A 23,915-nucleotide genomic window follows, 5' to 3' on the forward strand; every position below is an offset into this window, starting at 1 on the left:
GGTGAATTATTGACCTGTGCTTCAGCGGGATGGCACCGTAGCCTGCACTGCCCGCACAGTCCATACTCAAACACATAGTCAGACAAGAAAACAAACAAATGCATGCACCCGTTCGATGCTACGGGGCAGCTGCCCAGGATATCTGCACTTTGGCTCTCTATGAAACATTACCTCGCGCAGTAATATGATAATACATTGCATAATGCATACACACTCAACAACCTATACAGGCCAAGTACCTGAAAGTGCAGTGTGTTGGGTGGTGCCACTGTGTCGTACAGCACAGCCAGCACTGGAGTGTTTGGTGTGAGGTCAGGTAAGGTGGCCTTGGCCACGGTTTGCAGCCAATCAGCCAGGGCAGAGCCAGAGGCGTGGCATTATGGGTACTGAAACAAATTTGAAGGGAAAAGAGGCTCTCAGGCTCGCAGTCCCAGCTTGAGTTGAATCCACATTGGGCTGACAGATGGAGCCCACATGGTGAGAAAGAAATGAGACACATGAAGGCTTTATGCTAAAACAAAGGGGAAAGAGAGGGTGAGTAGGAAGGACTGAGGGTGATTGAGAGAGAAAATGAGAAAGGGAAGTGGTCTCAGTGTGTGCCTTAGTGTTTGAGTGTGGCTGTAAAGGCAGGGAACAGGCAGACTTCATATGAACAAAAAGTGTATGTGCATCTGTGCAAAGTGCCACGGCTCACTGTGTGGAACAGACACAGATAGGTCACACACACACACACACACACACACACACACACACACACACACACACACACACACACACACACACAGACAGAGTTGTCAACAGTGATGATGATTGGTCAAGACCTATACTATGTGTCAAAGGAGTGATCCACTAGTCCATCTCAGCATTTATCTTAAGGGGATTTCTTTGGAAACATGTCACCAGAGTCAACTTTAATTCCAAATCAAACACTTGGCCTTGTGACTCTGCTTCAGTACAACAATGTAATGATCTGCTGCCTCTGTGATTTATTTCACTGGCTTACAAATGGTCACAGACTGACCCCTACACAAACTTTCTTTTCTTTCTCAAGCTCCTCTTCCTTTTGAATGATCAGTATTTGAATAAATAAATGTCATTAGCAAAATGAAGCTGACAAAACACACAGAAGCTCGGACTTTTCTCATGTAATGCTACATGTCTTTTTGTGAGTACACTTAATAATAAATTTCAATATATTGAACAGAAACAAATTCATTATTTACGAAACATATTGAAATGAATAACATGGGTATACAATGCACACATAGGGTTTTCAATGAAATTTTAGTCTTAATTACAGTGTGTAGTGCATTATTTTAATAATCTGTGGCCTCTGTGGAAGCCCCTCTGTTCAAAAATCCTCCCACACTACCTTTAGAAATGGTGGAGATTTGGAAAACGGCACTCTTAAAATAGTTCTTCACTTTGGAGATGTTGCGGAATATTTGCCCTTGTGGTTTGATCAAGCAACGTGTAGTGAACTATCAAAGTAAAAGCCCTTTTACTGAAACACTGTTGCCATACATTATGATGGAACGGGGCCCGTTCAAATGAACACTTTCTAAAGCTATATAAAGAACAGGACTGGATGCATGTCTGGAGGGTTAAGGTTGGGCGGGGGATGGTGGAGGTTTTGGCAGAGGTTGAATTTACTTTACATCAAAAAGCATGAACACAGTTCAATAGTGAAGAGGATTCAGCATGGCTGTCCTTCATGAATACTTCCTTGTACTTGTTGCAGTGTGATAGAGGTATGTGTAGATCCCATGTCCCTTATATGGGTCCTTATGGATTTTATCGCTATCATAAAATGTTTTAAGCAGGACAGAAATAATTCAGGAGATTTAGACTAGACTGAGAAAACGGCCTGTATTTGCTGCCCTTGTTAGTGTTGCTCCATCTTTGTCATTGATACTAAACATGTAAAGTGCCTCTGTGGACGTATTCAAACTGGTCACACTCTAGTACTTTACCCTTCCCTGAGCTCCACTTAAGCTACAATTGTTTACAGGCACTAAGCAAAGCCCAGGTTTCAACCTGTCCCTACTCATTTTTCATGCCATCTTGCATCTCTCCATCCTCCATTGTACTGTGTAAAAAAACTAAACACAGACACTTACAGTAATGTGAGCTCAAAGATGAATGAATTCTATTGTCAAGCCACCACATGTGGGATGTTTTAGAGTAGCCTTCTGCTGCATTTGTCATTTGAATAATGCAGTTGTCAAATGGTTTGACTAACAGCCATTACATTACTGAGTTTATCTCGTTTTTCACCTACATGCAGGTTTATTCCCCACTGTTCTGTTGCTGTATCTACTGTTGGATCTGCCACAAGATACTCCAACAAGATGATACACACAGCAAAAAGATCTCAGAGAGTAGGCCTTAAAGAAATATGTGCTGAGAATAAAAGGCAGTAACAAATAAATAAATAATAGACCCTGAATATTTCCTCTCACCATTCCTGCACATGTAGTATAAAATATTGATGGTTCTGTCTACACTTAGGGGTCTGACATTTTGAATGACATCTCTAACAAGTCTGTAGCACACGTTTTCTCAGCATCATGTCTATTTCCCATAAATTAGCTAGCAAGAATTTTCAAATCACACTTGGGATTATGAGAGGATTTATGACAAGCATGTTTAACACCAGCAATGCAAAATTTCTCTTCTGACTTGAATACAGGGTATTTTGACAATTTAAAGGCTAATATGTGAATTCATAAGACGGTGACATTTGAAGTATTATTCAGTAATCTGAAAGCAAACTTTGCCCTTAATCCTCCCAATTTCAAACATTTTAGACTTTTTTCAACTTCCTAGTTACCATTTTATCAAAAGTTTTAGGAAAAAGTGTTTTCCTCAAAGTGGATCATTTTTGCAAATAAATCAGGTTCTTCACTTCAAAGAACTGAAACGGCTCTAATTAAAATAACCAAATGGTCTTTTGCTAACATCTGATGCTGGTAACTGTCAGTTTTTCCACTTGATCTCAGCTCAGGATTTATTACTTTAGAATTTTGCTGTATAACCTTGAAAAGTGGGTTGAAACCAGAGGTACTGCCCTAGATGGATTTAACTCATGCTTAGTGCTGCCTGCAGTTCACTGGGCCCACTGACCTGTGGTGTTCCCCAAGGCTCCATCCTTGGCACCCTTTCATTATTGGTACATAGTACATGCTTCCAATGGGGCTTTCTACTAGGGCATATTTGTGCATGGTAGTGATGTCATATTGATGTTTTGGATTTTGAAGCCAGAAAATCAGAGCTGCCGGTATGCCACATTTTACTAGTTCAAATTTACTAGTTCAACACTGAAGCAAAAGAAGCAGGGGCAGAAGGAGAACTGTTCCAGACACCCAATTCTATTTTTGTCTGTTTTGGGACGATGGGCTGTTGAATTATCTTGGAACATGAGTAGAGTAGAGTAGAGTAGAGTAGAGTAGAGTACAGTAGGTACTTTATTGATCCCACAGTGGGGAAATTTCTGTGTTACAGCAGCAATAGAGAACAACCAATAATAACACCATAAGAACAGACACATAAGAACAGAACTTCATAGAAACACAGGAAAGAACACAACGAGGACACAGCTGCTGTAACTTGCTGCCACTCCGCACGGTGCATGCGTACGTAAGTACATAGTAACAAAGAACAATTAGTCTTAAAATAAAAAGTTACATAAAGGCAACAGAGCATTAGGACCGATGCACAAGGATAAAAGTAGCATCATCAGAATGTTACATTTTACACAGCACAAATAAGCAAATTGAAGGCACCTAAAAACAGGGCAACGCAGCATTGGACAGGATCAGGAACAGCAGTAGAGACTAAACAACCAGGAAATCAAGAACAATTGAATATTACTCACATAATTAATCCCACAATGGGGGAGAGAAAACTGTGGAATGTATTTATGATGGCACTGGCATTCTGATCTTGTGAGGCCCTGTTACCAAAACAGTGTTACCATATTCCCCACCCTATATGCACAGTAGATACACTCTATCTGGGTATACACAATATGAAAAAGGCCAAAATTTTCACGGCACAACTAGGATTTCTCTTCGCCTATTTCAGAGATACAGAAGTGGTCCCCCTACGGTACAGCCCCACACTTATATATTTAGGTATGTGTACTAAATTGCCTTCACAATCTGTACAGGGTCTCTAATCTCAAGAGATCTCAAAGCAAACAGAAATTGTGTTGTGAGAAAGTTCCCTCCTAAACACATTTTGCCCAGCGTTGGACGGGCTCTACAGTAACCCTATCTCAGAGGAGCAGTTCTGCTTCGAGGCTACTGTTGTGATTGTCATCTATTATAGAGAAGCCAAAAAGCCCAAAGTTTGCAAACACTTCTTCGAAATAGAGGGAAGTGGAAACAGGACACACACACAGGAGGACCCATGTATTCATATGCGTGCTTCCAGTTTGGTTTGCATTCATTTTTTACACCACGATCTGTTAAGCCATGTCTACAGGGCCTTATCTTTAAATAATAGATGCATTAGAAAATGGAGCACTTCTACCACTGTAAATGAATCACAATTATGATTGTACACCCTTATGTACGTGTGCCGACATGTAGCCTACTTGGATTAGTGCATCAATGCTGAGACTGCCCCTATTAAAAGGCACATCTAAAAGCTTTTCATTCTGTTATCACACTCTGCTCCTCTGTGCTACAATTGATTTTTTCCCCATCCATCATCCATTATGATTAAGTCTGCTGCAGTTACTTTCAAAATGAAATCTTGTACAAATGAATGATTGGTGCAGTTGTAGTGAAAGACTACCAGAAGACTGTAGTTCTGAAATCAATGCAATGGAACCACTCCAACTGAGCCCGAAAGTGTCATTACTTTATTTTATTGATCTAGAGAGCATGAATTAAATGGGCAAATTATTGCAATATACTCATGCTAATTTGTATTTGTTGTTTTTTTTTCTCAATAATTTCGCCATCATCCTTATTTAAAGATTTCATGTAAAATTGCTGTCTCACATTCTCTCTAATTAGGATTTCCCTATAGATATGATTCTGTGTAATCTACACCTTATAGTCCCACTAAACCTATCCATTTGGTAAAGTATTTGCATACTGCACATAATATTACAACACTGTAGAAGATTTAATCTCTTGTACTTTTCCATATTTGACCATTTAACACACTGGTATTACATCAGTCCTCTCTTTTCCATTTAAATGAACTACTGCAGCTGCTACTGGACAATAAACTAAGTCCACTACACCATCCATCTTCATTCATCTGCCCATGTGCGCATCCCACCGACAAGGGGTCAAAGGTGAAATGCCATTTACTGTAGATTGACATTTCACCTACTGCTGTGATGATTTATCACTCGAGCAGTGTAAAGTGCAGTGAAGACAGATGAGAGGGTAGCATAGTGATAGTTGATTGTGTAGCACTGGCTACTGTGTTAAATCCCTGTGTTTTGTCTCTGCAGGGATGTCCTTTATGCTGCGCTACCTCAAAAAATAAAATTCTCATTGCTAGGCTCTAAATGCAGCTTGTGTGAATGCTAAATTGCCAGAGTTCCCTTTTAATGTCTATACTTTTTTCAGTCAAATTCGGTTTTATTTGTATAGCGCTAATTCACAACAACAATCTGCAGGCATACAAATAAAACTGAACTGAACTGGCTCTATGTGTGTACAAAGGTATCTATGAACTATGACACCAACACTGTCATTCATACACTGTACTGTACTGTACATCACGGTCCTGTGCAGCAAACCTGTTAATTAGGTAGGTTTCTCTAATGATGTGCACACACAATAGTGTCCTGACAACAGCAAACTGGACGAAAAATGATCAGTGACTTTAGAAAACTGCAAAGATGAGGAAGGCCAAAGGTACAAACATTCTTCAAAATTACACTTAAAGAACAGAAGTATTTCAGTGGATGTTTTTGTAAAATGATCATGATGTTAACTTAGAGCAATATCAGAGCAGCAAAAGAACATGATCAGAGTTCTGTAGCTGCAGAGCGAATTAAATAAATGTTGTTGGATTTTCTTGTACTGCCCATGTTAGGTCATCACAGGGTGACACATCAGCAAAAACACCTGCAGTGTGATGGACTCACAGAGCAAAACATAGGGCAATACAGGGCAATGATGACATGAGTAGAACAAATGCACAAACATAACAAAACAAAAACGTGACAAATGCAGGAGAAGTTGACTGCATGAGGATGTGTGTGTGTGTGTGTGTGTGTGTGTGTGTTGTCTATGATCATATTTAAAAGTCTTCTTGTCCACATGACACCTGAGGCTGGAGGAGCTGTTTCCTACAGACTGACACCTCACTTGTAACACAGCCTCCAGAGCTCTGCACTAGATTGAAGGTGAACTACAGCTCATCAGATTGATTGATATCCACATGGAGACACACACACAAGTTCACATGCACCCACACACACACCCACACAGCTGTGCAGGCACAGACACATGCATGTGTACAGCTCAAACGCATACAAAAAGTTAATAATTTGACAGGGGTCAAACCCAGCTTTAGTCTTCTTCCTACAGCCTTTTTTATTTTCAGAATTCCTTCTGCACCAGAACTCCAGTGCCCCTGAGTTTTATTTATTTGTATTGCCTGTGCTCTGAGCTACAGTCTCCTGTTAGGATTTGCATAGATGGTGCAAGGCAGGCATGTCTAATCCTTTGCCACAGAGAATTCAACATCTTTATGTAGTAATAAGGATCATGGAGACAAGTTTCAGAAAATGTTCACTGGCATATTACTGTAGTTGTGGCTCAGATTTACTCCAAATGGTTAAAGATGAAGAACTGTGCGTTCAGTGAGGATTTTATGCTTTTTATCCTGTATCAAGCTCCAGGGTTTGGCAGTGCATCACTCAGAAAGAACAAAAAGATTTACTGATGAACCTGCATTATTCACACACTGCGGGACAATTTAAGGCCTTAAAGAAAGACACGATCGCCTGTCTGGAGTGATGCCTTAATTAGACACTGATTTTAAATTAAATTACCATTACTTAAATCCCAAGGTCACTGTGGCTTTTGATTGAGGGATTTTAACACCCACTTTATCTGTGAACCTTTGAGCTCTGTCATTTGAAGCTTGATAGACGGTGCAGGGGATTCGGTGTGGAGGTCTAATTAAATGGTCGCCAAATCATAACTGATACCAGTTTTAAATGTGTTGAAGCAAACTAAAATTAATCATGACTGGAAATGATCCAAGTTTCATGGATGGCCCCGGATGCAAGTATCCATTAAGAAAAGCTGATGTTTGGTCTTTTGCAAAAAAAAAACAAAACAACTTTTTTCAACAATAATTTTAAGGATTTAATCTCACACTGATCATCCAATACTTTTTGTAAGGGAATTATAATTCCAACCTGTTGTGTATAATAAGTTCATTAATCACTAATCATTTGGGTTTTGCCTCAGTTTCTGTGCTTGTCCAGAGGATGCACAGCATAATGAAATACTGCTTTTGCATGTAGTAAATTCAGCAAGCTTCTACTATCTAACTGTAGAGCTCAAGGGTAGGAATCAGTACATAATTCCCACTATACTGTGTCCCGGAGTCGGTAATTTTACTTTTAAGCATGTTATTGCATTCATTACTGTGTAAACATGCAATAAGCTCTGGCAAGCACCGCACTGTATCTAAGTAGATGTTTACATCCCTTAATCCCATTCGAGCTTTCTGCAGAGAGTGCTTCCATTTCATGAGATCATTTCAGTATTATTTCCAACTCTCCATCTTTTGAAGGAGCTCCTGTTACAGTTGGGAAACTCACTCTAACATGTGCCTGTGCCTCCCTGGAATGAAACCCCAACAGGCCCCTCCCAATATATTCTCCCACTCTTAGAGTGTCTCAATTAGGAAGTACTACAGCTACTCCCCAGGCATCGCAGTTAATGAGAAAGTTCTCTTAATCTTAGCCTTAATCTTACTTGCCTGTTTAAATGGGGGTTATAAGCAACAAAGAAAGAGTGGAAATTTTCAATTACGGCTTTTCAATAATTCAAAGGAAGCTTTGACTGAGTAGTTGAACTTGTCTAGCCTGGAATCAAATCTTATCTGAATGTCTTTACTGCTATCAGTCTTCTGGGTACTGTCCTTCTGATTCCCTAATTTCCCACAAAGGAACTGTGTTTTTTTTTTCAATTCAGTTAAACGCATCAGCAGTGCAAGTCTCTTGGTGTGTTTTTCCACTATGGGGGATTTAATTGAATTCAACAGCTTACCATGACGGATGCAAAACTAATCCGTCCTGTGACATAAAACAAAGCAAATTTTATTTTCATTGTCTATGATCACAGTGCTGAATCATGAATGGCTGTCCATGGTGTTAAATTCAGAATTTATTTTCACTGTCTCTGGCACTGAATGTGTACAACTGTCCATCAAACTACATGACTTTTCTCATTGTTCAAGGGTCTGAATCAACCATTGTCACTGGAGTGGAATAAATAAATTGTATGAGTCTCCATGTTATTATTTTTTTTTGAGCACCACAAAACTTACCTTAGTAAATTATAGTCACTTTATTACACATTCCACTATGATCTGATGTCTGTAGCATTCATTGCAACAGGATTTATTATCCTTGAAAGTCTGTGAAAAGTATGTTTCATGATGCATCATCCCCCAAACCTTGATATTATTTGCAAATATACTGAGCAGAAAATCTAAATTTATGACAGTAATAAATCATTTTACCTTGTTACTGTCAAGTGTTGCACAGCAGTCATTTTTGCATCTATAAAATGCCCAGTTTAAGAATGTTGCTGTTCATAGAGCCAATTCATCTACATAAATTCTGACACTGTTACTGTTGTTGTTAATGGACACACATATTAAATGGTGAACTATATATGGAGCATTTTCTAAAACAACTACTTGTTTCACTGTCCATGGTGCCAAAACATACACTGTTACTTTCCATGGTGCTGAAACATACATCGTTACTGTCCATGGTGCTGAAACATACATCGTTACTGTCCATGGTGCTGAAACATACATCGTTACTGTCCATGGTGCTGAAACATACATCGTTACTGTCCATGGTGCTGAAACATACATCGTTACTGTCCATGGTGCTGAAACATACATCGTTACTGTCCATGGTGCTGAAACATACATCGTTACTGTCCATGGTGCTGAAACATACATCGTTACTGTCCATGGTGCTGAAACATACATCGTTACTGTCCATGGTGCTGAAACATACATCGTTACTGTCCATGGTGCTGAAACATACATCGTTACTGTCCATGGTGCTGAAACATACATCGTTACTGTCCATGGTGCTGAAACATACATCGTTACTGTCCATGGTGCTGAAACATACATCGTTACTGTCCATGGTGCTGAAACATACATCGTTACTGTCCATGGTGCTGAAACATACATCGTTACTGTCCATGGTGCTGAAACATACATCGTTACTGTCCATGGTGCTGAAACATACATCGTTACTGTCCATGGTGCTGAAACATACATCGTTACTGTCCATGGTGCTGAAACATTCACCGTTACTGTCCATGGTACTACAATGTGAGTTGTACATCACAATCAATGGTGCTGAATCAATGTTTACATGTTACTGTCCATGGTTCTGCTTGTTACTGTCTCTGTATCTTAACTGAGAATTATGCGTCACTGTCCATTCTGAATCAAAACGAGGTGTTTTACTCTGCTAGGTCTTGAATTAAAAATGTTGTGTCATTGTCCATAGTTCTGATTTATAGTAACAGTGTTAAAATTCTATATAATGGTTTTGTACCGGAAACAAATTCCTTGTGTGTAACATACTTGGCCAAATAAAGGTGATTTATCTTTTATCTTTATGGTAATGGTATACGTGCAATCAAGGATTTGCACCACCATCCACAACTCTGTTTTTATTGTGTCACTCTCCATGGTGCTGAACTAAATACTGTTAATGATTCACAGTCAAGAACTGTGTGTCATATACCATGTCTCATGTCCACAGTCACCTTCACTGTCCAAGTTTGTAATTCCTATAGAATACAGTGTTACATTCACTATATTTGTATTTGGTGGTTATCTGGTTTCCAGCAGTATATATTGAGAATAAACCTTCCACTTGATTACTCAGACTTATTAATTTATTCTGCCAATCATTGTGATGCAGCCACAGGTGGTGTCTGAAATGTCAGCATTTCTCTCTTTTTTGATTTCCCCTTAGCCTGGATCATTAAATAATATCACTGAGAAAGCTGCAGCTGTTGAAGAATGAGATTAGATGGGTTAAAGTAACAAGTGCCGGTATGGTGGCTAGTGCTTGAGAATGAACCACTGAATCTTTTTTGTGGTGTTTTTGTTGTCGTTTTAGTTTTTTTACACAATTGTGACGGCAATTCAATTTTAGTTTTTATCACCTCAGTTGCGTTTATAAATAATTGGTGCCGTCCTTTTTAGGACCTCGGTTTCTTGTAATTTCTATGTATTTGTATTTTCTTTGTGAGGAACCACTCAGCAGCCAATTGTTGTCTTCATTTCTTTTTGTTACAGGTGCCACTCCAGCATTACTTTAATGCCTTATTCACTCATGTGAAATTAAACCAGAGCAACCTAGCTTCTCTCCAGTATCATCCCTGGACTTCTTTGCTATCCTCATTGACACACACACACACACACACACATACATACACTTGTATAAATATCTTTGTGAGGACATTCATTGATCTAACGGATTCCCTAGCCCTTAACCCTAACCTTAACCATCACAACTAACTGCCTAACCACTACTATTCCACCAACCTAAACCTAATTCTAACCTGAACCCGAAAACCAAGTCTCAACCTTTGAAGGTGTCTGAGAAAGTGAGGAATCTATTTGAATTTGATTCATTAATACAAGACAAGACATCCATATGTTTTGCATAAAAAGGTCATGTATCTAACAATGCAGAGATGAAAGTATCTACACTTTATATGCATCAAATACGCATATGGTGCAACCTTTCATCTGCCTAACTACAGGAGCTATAGCACACAGTTCACATGAAAACTGGCTACAACACAGCATGCAGGCATTAGTTTTGGTAGACTGAGTGCACAATGAAATGAGGATTAAAAACCTTGGATATAAGCCCAGAAACCATTCAAACAGAGCACAGCCTGCTTTTCTACCATCATACATTATTTGACCAAGAAGAAATGACTGAATGTCTTCTGAGTAAAGTGTCTAGTTTCATGAAATTGCTGAAACCTAAAACATCCAGTGCTCTTAATTGCATAACTGAAGGCAAAGTAAACAATGAGCTCTGATTGAGATTTACCACTTTAATAATGCTGCATTTGTGAAATAGTTTGGGATATAAGTGGCAAAATGAAAATCACTCAATGCAACATTTGCTGGCATCACAGGGCACAGAGAGAAGTGCATGAAAAAAGGACACAGCTGTGATTGAAGATTTTGGGCAGACTTGTTAGACAGTACTCTCCACTACCACCATCCAAACACCAAAGGAGCCAAGGTGCACTGAAGCTGGCCCAGCATTTTACTCTGACACTATGTTGATTTTTTCCTCTTCTGTCTATGGGTAAAGACAAATAAAACACAAATGTACTTTGCAGTTGTATAAGTATTTTCCATCTTCCGTTCAAGCAAGCCCATGTAAAAACATGCTTTAAACCAAATGGATGAACAATTTTCTCTTGTGGACAAGTGACAAGATGAAAGAACTCAAGCTTTTCAAACATTTCCTCTTGGGAACACAACAAGAGTGCTGTAGTCATTACCTCCTGCACAAATGGGCAAAACAAATCTATACCTATGTAGCCTATGTAGCTGTCATTTCTCAGACCCAATGCTTACCACTCCATTATATGTACAGCGAGGGGGAGGTTGCTGTGTGCTGAGAAGACCATTAAACTGCCTCAGTGATCCACAGTGCATAAATATATGTATGTTTGTATGAGCAGGCTGGTAACAATAAACTCGTTGGTGGCATTACAAGGCTAGAATTAAAAGCATTTATTTGCAGAATTTTTATGGCTCCTTGGTATTTATGGTCAACCTGACTTGTTTAGTGCCTATTGATTTTGCCAGCTGATGATGTTGTTTGATGAGGTCTAATTGAATGTTCATACACCATCCGACATGTTATTTGCTACTGGAGATGTGGAGGATTTCACTGGAGTAAAATTAACGTTGTAAAACATTTATTATAAATCACATACTGTAGATGTTGTTACAGAATAAGATAACATTAGAGATTCAATCATATGTATTTCTTCAGAGGATGCCCAACCTGGGCTCTGAGGCTGTCAGGATCATTAAACTTGAAATAAGTAAATGTCATGTTGGACAGGATCTTGTCAGCAAGCACAGTTCACCTCCCCCAAAACTGTGAGCTTGAAAGAGAAAGAAGTGCTTGTAATACAGTTTGGATTTGGCTTTCAGGTCACAGTGAACAGATGTTGGAGGAGAGATCTCATTGCTGACATGTCATAAACTCTCCAACGATTTGACCCTTAATGAAGATGTGAACTTAAAACCAAAGCACTTTTCTTATCTTAGATCTGTAATCTGATTCCGACTCTTACACTCTTCACTTGTGATTACTTATAAAGAAACCATAACAGTAAAAGCCCTGCCAGAGAAAGAGACAGATCCTCTTTGACATTTACTTTTTGTCCATGCTTTTGGGCTGCAAAGTTAACCCCAATGTGCATATACTGTCTTTTGGTGCATTGTGAGTATTTTCTGTTTCCCAGCCACACAATCCAGACAAGCAACTTCTTCTTCTGTCCTCATTTATCATAAAGGGTTTATAGGGGGATTTCTCTTCATATGATTTCTTTCCAATTACTATGAAATCAGGGCTTCTCATGAACTCCTGCTAAATATCTATTCCAAAAGGAGAAAGAAAAAAAAAAGCACTAATTCAGCAGAGATGAACTGGCTACCATGGCAACAGACCACGATGGCATTAATTGTGGCATCTGAAAGAATATGACCCGGGCTCTGTTACTTATAGAGATGTCTCATCTTGTCACTAAATCATGTGCTTCAGTGCAGATTTCTGAGCTGATTTTGACCTGACTGGGGAATGTGTTAAAATTCTAACTGGTAAAAACATACTGTGAAGTAACACAGTGAGAAAGCGAGAAGAAGGAGGATGTGTCTCTGCGCCTTTCCCAAATGCTTAAGAGGCTTCAAAAACTGACATGTCATTTGCTGAATAACATAAAGCACGGCCCCTCAAACACAATTTGGGCTTTTAAAATGAAATATTAAATACAGGCAGATATATAAAAGAGAAAAATGTTTGGAGAAACTACACATTCATGCATGATCGCATGCACTCGATTGGAAAATGTAGTTTGTGTGGCTGTTGAACTGCACTGCACTACACAGAGAGGTGTTTTTGTTATTCAGACTTACCTCGCTGATTGAAATGGGGTGGACAAATTAATATAAACACCTGCCATTACAGTGCAACACAATTCAACAGCACCACAAACTGCATCTCTCAAAATATTCATACAGTTGAATCAATGCCTTTCTAAACTGCCAACTATGTAGTGTAATGGAATGTAGTGAGGGGCAACACGCTGGATAATCTTTCATTTGAAAATATACAAATTTATTATGCCACACTGACAAAGTCGGTCTACGTACAGTAAATCAAGCCAGATATAAAGGACTGATCATGAAGGACATTAACAATTTTGCATTTGGAGCAACACCAGGAAGGTTGCTTTGGTCCAGATCCCTGTTCTTTAATACTGGGTATCTCCTATAATGGGTCTGATCAAATACTTATATTTCCCTAAATCTCGATTAAATGTTGTTTAAAATAACATCGACACAAAACAAGAGTATTACTATTTTTATGCCAACAGACTTCTTACTATCTAAACCAGGCTGTCTTTGGCACTTTCAACACACTGCATGACGTGAATCATCATATTCACTATATACTGTGTCACTATATGTGATTTGTCTGATGTAGTGATTTGTTTGTCTGTAAATCTTGTATTGTATTCTTATCAGTCATTTATGTACGTCATCGCTTTCTGATCAAGTGTTGATGCTTTTATACAACCTTTCTTTCAAATAGTCAACTTTCAGGCACTGTAATAATGCAGAGCTGACTTCAAGTAACTTTTTACTAGCAGGTTGCACTTAAGAAATATGAAACCCTTGCATGAATGATTTCAATGCAATGCCAGCAGCCTTCCAATCACAAAACATCCCATCTGCCCAATATTCCAAGTCTGCCAATAATAAATATTGGCTGTTTACCAAATATAAAATTCAAATCTGCAAGCGATAACTTATCCCTTTCTTCTTCACTGATTTTTAAAGCACACTGTGGCTATAGGACACAGCAGTGATACACACTGCAATGACATGAGGCCTCAGTTTAGTGCCTCAGAGCTATAATTAAATTGTTCTCCTTTAGGGCAAGTGACTAACACTACTGTCAGACTCTTGTCATGTTGTGAGGACTGGGTGTTCACACAAACCTTATAAAGAAAATTGTTTTATGTGCAACATGTAACTAAATGCCATCTGCTCATTCAGACTTCAGACATACATGTTTTCCACTGACCACTGCTTCAATGAATTCCCAGCTGACTTTCAGCAATTTGGCTGAGTTGTGTTGATGGTAATGACAGGGGGAGGGGTTGGTTTGAATGAAGTTTGTGGATAGATGCACATAGATTTACAGTCGCACATTCTGCTGATTCCCTGTACAGCACCACTGGTCGATACACTGGGAGTGGTGCTGGTGCTTTTGCCAATGGCTGAATTGACTTTTAGTCTGCACTTTACCCATCTTTTTCTGTACATGACACATCTGCAAAATGTAAAAAAAAAAAAAAAAAAACTCAAAACGTTTTTATGAAGACCCCCTTCTCAGCCCCACATAAAACACCTCTGTTACTGTTGTACAGTATGATCTGTTTAGCTCAGTGGAGCTATTTTAAACATGATTACAGATGATCACACAGTGACATCATACTCGTTAACCTACATCTACTTTGGCTGAAGTCATTATCTGGCTTGTTACTAAATATAAAAACTAAAATGCTTGGCAGGATGTCAGATAACATTTAAACTTTTGTAACAGCCCTGCCCTATTCCAGTTCAGCTAATCTACTCACTGATCAGACATTATTTACTCCCAGTGCATGAATCACCACAAAGCCCCAAAAGCCATGCCTTACTGAGCTGAACATGCTGATTTGAAAACAAGTGCAACATGCCTCCTAACCCTTCTGTAATGACCTCTAGAGTATTTTAGTCTCTCAAAACCTCCTGCCTTTGGAGCCCTGGGAGAAAACTCTTCTTCCAAAGATGAAGCGTGCACATCTGGAGGAGAGTGGAGCAGAGTTGCTGTAGCATGTGTTAGCTCCCCACCCTCTCCCAACATAAAATCTAAAAATCTCAGTGGGGGATCCGAATGCTAAGAGCAAAGATCTTATTTGCTGTTTGATGAGATGATTTGATGCAAACTACTTGAGTGGTTTAGATTTAGCAGCAACATTTGTTGTTTTTCTCCCATACTCACAAACATTTGAATTATTGTAGAAAGAAAAATGTCTTCAATGCAAGCCTGAAGGAAGGTCAAGCAGAAAACATAGAGGCTTAGCCTGATAAAATCCCAGGCTTCTTTAAAGGATTAACTGGAGATCCCAAGGGTTTTTATTAAACAGGTATGCAAAGTGTCTCTAAGCACCCACATTTTGTCATAAAAACAAGTTGTTGACAAATACATTTACTCAAGGTGACATAAAATAGATCAAGCGATGACAAACATGCTACTTTGTACCACATATGACTAATGACTGCTAGTTATTGGCTGCTTAAAATTATCCACCAAGTCTGAGTGGCAGAACGAAAAAGGGGAATTGCAAGCAATCTTGCAGCATCACATCGCTGCCTGATTGAATGCTATTGATTGACTTTAGTGTTGATTTTGCTCTATGTAGACTACACCATACAAAAAGCAATTACAAAAAGCATTTGGAAAGTAGTCACTATTACACCAATTGAATAGTTGGATTCCATGAAGCTGTACAATTATCTCAAAGATGGAGCATAACAGTTACTCCTGCTTGTCAGTAACTATATTAGATTAAACATCAAGTCAAAAATGGACAAAACCATCAAAAACATACTTAGTAAAATAGAATAATAATAACATAAAATACAGCCACTAGACTATTATTGTGGGTTCCAAATTGGCATTTACCCTCAAGACACATACTGAACATCATGTATTTTCACAAATACAGCATGTAGTCCATCGCTTACATGAGGTAACTGTAAAGGTTCTTGTTCACAGGCAGCTTCTACAACAATCAAGCATCTTTGTTTTTAACAAAGGATCAGAACTATTCAGACCTTTCACTTGAGTTTTACTTTGGTAAAACACTCCATTACAAGTCCTGCATTCAAAATCCTACTCATGTGTTGAGTCAAGTGTCAGCTAAATGGACTAAATGTCTCCTGGGCCTGATATTATAGCTAACATTATTAGATTATTACTGATGCATTCATGTGTATGCAGCATTTTACTGTTGTAGTTGCTCAATGTGGGGCTAGTGAATAATGAAGAATAATGAAGCAAGAAAAGACAAAAACTAGGTTTGGCTATTTAAAAAAAACATTTGCACAATATTTCTGTCTGAAATATAGCAGAAAAATACATGTTATACTATAAAGTAGCATAAAAAGGAAGCCATGTACAGTACCTGAGTAAATGTACTTAGTTACATCCACCACTGGGATCACGAATGGTGATAGTTTTATGGGAATTTTGTAAACTCTTACTGTCACAGGTATATCTGTATAAAGGCCCATATATAGGTGAGTATTACAAACAAGCTGAGGTTACAAATGCTGCAGTATGTGGCAAAGGTTCACAACATATACTTGTCAATATCATAATAAAACCTAAAGAAATGAACAAACTTGCCAGAACCCGAGTTACACTGTGAGCCCAGATTCAGATGCAAAGGATGTTTGAGCTCCTCTGGCCCCGTATCACACTAATGCAACATGAGAGTATCTGCATCACATCATGATGTTGAGCTGCATGCAATTATTCTTTGGGATACATTTATTTTCATAATCCAATTAGTTTTGACTCCAAGATAAGGTTTTTTTTTCTCTGATACAAATGTGATTTATCCTGTTTAGGGGATTATGTCTGGCCTATGAGAACCTAGCTAAATAAGAGTCAGAACTGTTTATCTATTCTTGTTCTTTTAGCTGAAACAAGATTCTCAAGCATGACTAAGCTGTGTTTATAATATTATACCCCCCATCTACTCCAAATAAGAGTATTCATGACACATGAATGCAGGGGGTGCCCATTACAGACTGCCAGGGAGCATGCACCAGCAGGACTCTTCTCCAACACCCTCTTCTACATTAAGTCCCCTGGCCACCCACATGCACCCACACACATGTCCAACATCCAATTAATTAGTCTGAATGAGTGATGTGTCTTTGGCTCAGTCACATGACCATTCACCCTCAGCCTCTGTGTGCTTTTTGCACACCAGGAACCCAGATTGATTATTGGTTACTGAGTTTAGCTTGAACACATTGTGGCTTACTTTGATCTGCCCCACAACAGGATGTCACACCAATCTGAAAGTCAGCAAGCAAAACATCCATTAAACACAACAACTACATCCTGGATGCAGGGAAGAGCAAGCTTTACCCTGAAGGTAGTTCAAGGATGGACAACAGAGAGAAAATATGTATAGGGATAAAGCTGTATAATCCTCAATAGGTGAAGAATTGTACTTAAATAAAAAATACACAAGTCCTGCATTCCAAATCGGACCTGAGTGAGAGTGCAAAATTAAAAGTGAAATGAACTTAAAGTATCAAAGGTAAACTAATTCATTATGCAGAATAATCATTGGCAGAATAACACGTTATATTTTATAATTGAATTATAATTATTGATGCATGAATGTGTGAGATAGTATAGGAGATGAACCAACAGCCAGGCAGGCTAGCTGACAAACAGTCAGACCAACAGGCAGACAGGTCGGTAGGGAGAAATCATAACCAGTCAATGGATCATAATGGGAATGCTTTACAGCCATATGTAGGTGGGCCTAATGATGTTTTGCTTATTGCAAGCACTGCTGATGCTTTGCTAGAATCTCCTGATTCATTTAGACTGGTCTCTTATTGCACTCGTGTGTGTGCGTGTGCGTCATTTTCTCTCTGCAAAAATTCATGTCAGAGACAGAGGATATTTAACTTAGCATCTCATTTTCTTTTCTACTCTTAATTCCAACTGAGCACTGCAGATGGAGGAGGGGGAGAGAGGGGGAGAATGCGTGTAGGGGGGAGAACTACCTCAACTTTCCTGTGCAGCCCCTCCTTCGTCTGATTTAACACTCTCAAATAATGGAATTTAGTACAAATCGATGGGATACGAGGATATGTTCAAACCATTTCCTTGTTCTTTGTTCTCCCAGTTGTAGATCTGTTTTTGAAAGGCTTTCTTTTTATCTCGTCACAAAAACAGAAAACGTCACGCACACATGCGCATATAGGGTGCCATACTGACGCATCGTTTGTTGTATAGTCAACTGTTTCTCACTGGACTGAGGCATGCCTGTGGCGGATAATTGTTTTTACCGCATTCAACAGTGTTTTCAAAGCAAGGGGCGAAAGCCAAGGCTGTAACAGTGGAGGCTTGTAGCACCAACGGGGAGAGGTCCGCTAAATACCGTTAATCCTCTAAGAATGGGGGGGGCAATCCAAGGCATTGAACTGAGGTATCACGATTCTAGTGTGAAATCTAACCAGTGTTTTCGACGATGCCGACTTGGACACTTTTACCATGGAGCTGCAAGCTTTAAGAGTGAAAACAAGAAATTACACTAGGAGACTCGTTTGGTGGCAGGAAGCTATTTTTGCGCACCTGGAGAGAAATAACCAACACATGGAAAGCTGTAAAGTGTGATTTAAAAAAAAATCTCGCCCCTGGACTATGTGGATTGATTTTTTTTCAGTCTCTTCTCAGCATTCCCTCAGTCAGTCGACGGATTTTTGCCATTACAGCTCAGTAGAGGGTGTCAGATCTTTCTTTCACCGCGCTAGGATGAACACAGTCTCCGCGTTCCTCTTTTTGTGATTTCCGAATCGCAACAGTGGGGCGAAAAACGGCGCAAACGAACGAGGCAAAACACCGAAGGATGTGAGGGGGGATGCGGGTGTTTTGCAGCGGTGGGACCGCCTCTACAGCTCCAGCGCAGGGTGTGAATTAAGCACCAAGGGAGAAGGAACAGCTCCCGACGCCGCAGCACGCAGCACGACTGGGGGAAAGAAAAAGAGCACGGATCTGTTCGTTTTTTCTGCCAAGGTCAGTCTTAAACGAACTGAAAAAGCCAAAGCATGTGTTGGACTGTACTGCCGCTAGCTGCTTTTGATTTTTATCAGAGGCTCTGACGATTCAGTCGCTTTGAAAGAGACGTTTATGTGGTCATTTTCAAACTGGAAGACTGGGCACAAGAGCAGGTTAGATGCAGCATGGATCTGTTATAAAGACTGCCTTATCGTCTCCCTAAATGTCTATATCTCCTTTTTTTCGTGTTGATGCAGACGAAATTCACAGCTCGTATGTCTTGAAACCAGGAATGAATTTTTCACGTTGAAAAATGCTGCTTTGGATTGTTCTGCTGAATGCGGCTCTTTGTGTTGCTAGTGAAAATGTTACAAGGGACGTTTGTAAGGAGCAGATATGCTCTTGTAACGAGATAGAGGGAGATCTTCACATAGACTGCGAAAAAAGGAGCTTCACCACTCTGCAGCATTTGACTGGCCCGAGCTCGCAGTTTTACCACTTGCTTTTGCACGGGAATTCTCTATCCAGGCTTTTCCCCAACGAGTTTGCCAACTTTTACAATGCTGTGAGCTTGCATTTGGAAAACAATGGGTTGCACGACATTGTCCCCGGCGCCTTTCTGGGATTGCAGCTAGTGAAAAGGCTGCACATCAATAACAATAAGATAAGATCATTCAGGAAGAGTACATTTCTGGGTTTAGACGACTTGGAATATCTCCAAGCTGATTTCAATCTACTAAGGGATATTGACCCCGTTGTTTTCAGGGACCTAAATAAACTTGAAGTGTTAATACTTAATGACAACCTCATCAGTGCGCTACCTTTAAATGTATTTCAACATGTGCCCATTACGCATCTCGACCTGCGGGGAAACCGAATCAAAACGTTGCCTTATGAGGGGATCCTTGAACAAATACCGGGCATTGCGGAGGTTTTGCTGGAGGACAACCCGTGGGACTGTAACTGCGACCTGGTTTCTCTTAAGGAATGGCTGGAGAACATACCGCATAACGCGCTTATTGGAAGGGTGATATGTGAGGCGCCCACCAGGCTGCAAGGGAGCGACTTAAACGAGACGTCAGAGGAGGATCTGTGCCCTTCGCAGAGCGGCGGCGTGGACGGCAGCCTGGTCGCCCCTCCCACCCAGGAGGAGACCTCGGAGCCTGTGGCCCAGGGCACGCGTCCTACGACTTTCAAGCCCAGCGGTGACGCCAGTGGGCCCCCGACGGCCGGCGGCCACGGACCCAAGAGCCGTTCCAAATCTCGAGAGAACTGGCAGCTGAAAACTAAGCCCACTCCAGTGGTGACAGGTGTGAACGGGGACAGAGAGCAGCTGCACAACATGACGTGCCCCCAGCCGTGCAACTGCAAGCTGGTAGGGTCCAGACAAGGGCTCGGGGTCAACTGTGAGGGCAAAAAGATCGAGAGCTTGTCCAACCTCAAACCCAAGCCCTTGGCCGCCCACGAACTGAACATGAGAGATAACAACATACACGCAGTGAAAAAGAACCAGCTACTCGGCTACTTCAGTCTCAACCTGCTTGATCTGGGCGGAAACAACATCAAGGTGATTGACAACGGCACTTTCCAAAACCAGAGCGAACTAAGATGGCTCTATATGGATAAGAACTATCTGGATACGCTCATAGCAGAGATGTTTATGGGCCTTGTGAATCTGGAATATCTCAGTTTGGAATACAACGACATCCAGCTGATAGTGGCAGGTGCATTCAGCCCCATGCCAAATCTGAGGGTTCTGTTCCTCAATAACAATTTGCTCAAATCTTTGCCCGTGGATGCTTTCCTTGGGATTTCTTTATCAAAAATTAGCCTGCATAATAATTATTTCCCATATCTCCCTGTAGCTGGCGTCTTAGACCAGCTCAATTCAATCATACAGATCGATTTGCACGGGAATCCGTGGGACTGCTCGTGCAACATCGTGCCCTTCAAGCAGTGGACGGAGAAGCTCGGGGCCGATGTGATAGTGAGTGACCTCAAGTGCGAGTCCCCTGAAGAGTTCTGGAAACGTGATTTCCGCTACGTCCGGAACGACCTCATGTGCCCCAAACTCTATGACAGAATCTCGCCCACCTCCCTGTCCAAAAACAGCACTTTCACCCTGGACTCGGGGACGCGCTCGAACTCTTATTTGGAGCCCAACAGGGTATCCATCTCAGTGCTCGTCCCCGGGTTGCTCTTGGTGTTTGTCACATCCGCTTTCACTGTTGTAGGAATGCTTGTGTTTATTTTGCGGAATCGAAAGAGGTCAAAGCGGAGGGACGGCAACTCTTCCGCTTCGGAAATCAATTCCTTACAGACAGTGTGTGACTCCTCTTATTGGCACAGCGGGCCTTATCACGCAGACGGGGGCGCGCACCGGGGCTTTGACTGCAGCACGCACCTCTCCACGACAAACGATGCGTAAAGGGACTCTAGTACAACAAACCTATACCAGACTGGATTACAGTCACACAGACTGACAAATGACTACGACGGCAAGAATCATCTGCGTTTGTTTGTCACAGTCGAACACAGACTTCTTTATGTATTGTTTTCTCCAGCTGAACCAAGTAAGTCAGTCTGCTGCTGCACAGGCCCCACTCTAATATATGTATATGCCAAGCCCCCTGGCTAAACCACCCTCCCTCCCTCCTCCTCCCAGTTCTGCTAATTGCCGCAATCGGACTACGGATCTGTATGAAAAAGAAAAGAGGGAGGAAAGGAGAGCGAGGGAGAAGGCGTGTGTGTGTGTGTGTATGAGAGAGAGAGAGAATGAGAGACCGAGGACCCGGGGAATGGTGCACGAACGCATGAATGTAAATGTAAATACTCGGACCGATGTATCATAATCTGCATGATGATATTTCGCATGGTTTCAACACACAGGACGGCGAGGAACCATAACCACCATTAACCAACAAAGAAGCAAACTCGACCCTTTCATGTTATATCAATATGACGACTATATAGATATTAAGAATTATATATGACTATTACAAAGTGCCATTTCTCTATTTTTTGTGAACCTACAGTTAGGATTTGTATTTGTTGTTTTAAACTTGTTTGGAGAAAAGAGAAAAAATCACTAATGGATATTGATGACTATCTGAAAGGAGTGATGGAAGTGAAGCTGTCAGTGCATGTTATTTTCTGTTTGTTATCATTTGGTTGTCGATAAATATTGGGGTTATTTATACCGTACTAGATGGTGCAGATTAAATCCATGTCTGCGCAGTCATCATCTCCTTTATGAATGTAAACTGTGTTATTTTATGGTGTGCCAATTGTTGACTTTCAGATATTCAGACATGCAGATGAGCATGACCAATTAACGTCACTCAGATGCTTATGCTGCAAAGTTAATGTAGCTAAAATAACAGTTCTGTGGTTTTATGTGTTAATGAATATAGCCTGCTTTGGGAGAGAGGAAAAAAATCAACCAGTCGTTTAAATGGGGGGTTTATACCATCATATTTTTTCAACAATTGAAAAAGAATTGTTTTCACTAAAGCTATGTAGGTATAATTCGATCTATGTTAACAGCGCAGGTAGACTGATATAGACTAGAATGCTTTTTTAATGTCAGAAAAAAAGTATTCCTCCACAAAAAAGCTTATGGCTATGATTCACTTTCATCATATTGTGAGCTTTTGTAAAGCCATCTAATCTTGTCCAAATAAGAGAACTGAAACTCACTGTACTTACTACAAAATGTGCTTGAAATGGGTTGTTTTTTGAGGGATGATTCCTGCTTTCTAAAAAATGGCCCCATCCTGAGGTCTTGACTTAGCCAGTGGCCAGTGCATAGCGATATAGGAGGTGGGTAGTAAAAGGGGCACACACTGCAGAGGTAATTAAATATCTGCCTTTTCAGTTCATCATTTTGAATGTGAAATATTCTTCTTGGCGGGGTCGCATGGTGTTTGAGGGTTCATGAAAACATTGCCATGACTTGAATACCTGTTTTGCAGAGCTCGGCTGTTGGGTCTGCTGCTTAGCTTATACTGCTTTAAGTGAACTTGGATTTGGAAAAGAGGGACATTCAAATTTAAGGCATACTTCCAAAGTTCTCTGCAGTGCTAAAAGGGATGTGAGGAATGTGCAATTAGCATTTATGTTTATTTTTATGTTTTAATTACGATGTGCAGTTTCAGTGCTGGTGACTTACTTTGACTTTGCCAATTGATTTTCTTTAAAACCCGCTCTAAGATTCCAAATTTTAAGTTTTCAACATAATTTGGCAAAAATCTACCCAAGATGCCATGGCCATGATGAAAGTGTACAGAATTCATGTAAGATGGGCTTACACCCCCTAACTCCCCCTCATCCACCCCCTTTCTCCCTCCAATAGGCCTACAGTATTTCCCCCAGTATGCAGACTAGCGATGTTCATGGTGCTGAATCCTCACCCTTTGCTTTCTTTGTCTGCCTGTCCCTTTCCCTTGTGTGCATGTGCACAGGCATGCAACCCCAGATGTGTGAGGACAAATGAGAGTGAGAGAGATTGTGTGACTACTGGCATGTATGTGTG

General features: G+C 40.4%; 1 protein-coding gene and 1 long non-coding RNA gene across 2 annotated transcripts in view; one reads left to right on the plus strand and one right to left on the minus strand.

The window, feature by feature from the left end:
* Window positions 1-23,915, minus strand: part of LOC109955711 (uncharacterized) — an 88,903-nt gene that overhangs the window by 55,792 nt on the left and 9,196 nt on the right. The window lies entirely within an intron of this gene.
* On the plus strand, window positions 18,543-23,908 carry slitrk1 (SLIT and NTRK like family member 1). The gene has a single exon (XM_020592122.1). It carries the CDS (start codon window positions 19,695-19,697, stop codon window positions 21,807-21,809), a length of 2,115 nt encoding a protein of 704 aa, XP_020447778.1. The 5' UTR covers window positions 18,543-19,694; the 3' UTR covers window positions 21,810-23,908.

The sequence above is a fragment of the Monopterus albus genome, unplaced genomic scaffold (assembly GCF_001952655.1).
Source record: "Monopterus albus unplaced genomic scaffold, M_albus_1.0 scaffold16.1, whole genome shotgun sequence".
Classification (NCBI taxonomy): domain Eukaryota; kingdom Metazoa; phylum Chordata; class Actinopteri; order Synbranchiformes; family Synbranchidae; genus Monopterus; species Monopterus albus.

Coding starts and splice junctions, on each gene's coding strand:
- slitrk1 (XM_020592122.1), top strand. CDS start 19,695: ATGCTGCTTTGGATTGTTCTGCTGAATGCGGCTCTTTGTGTTGCTAGT.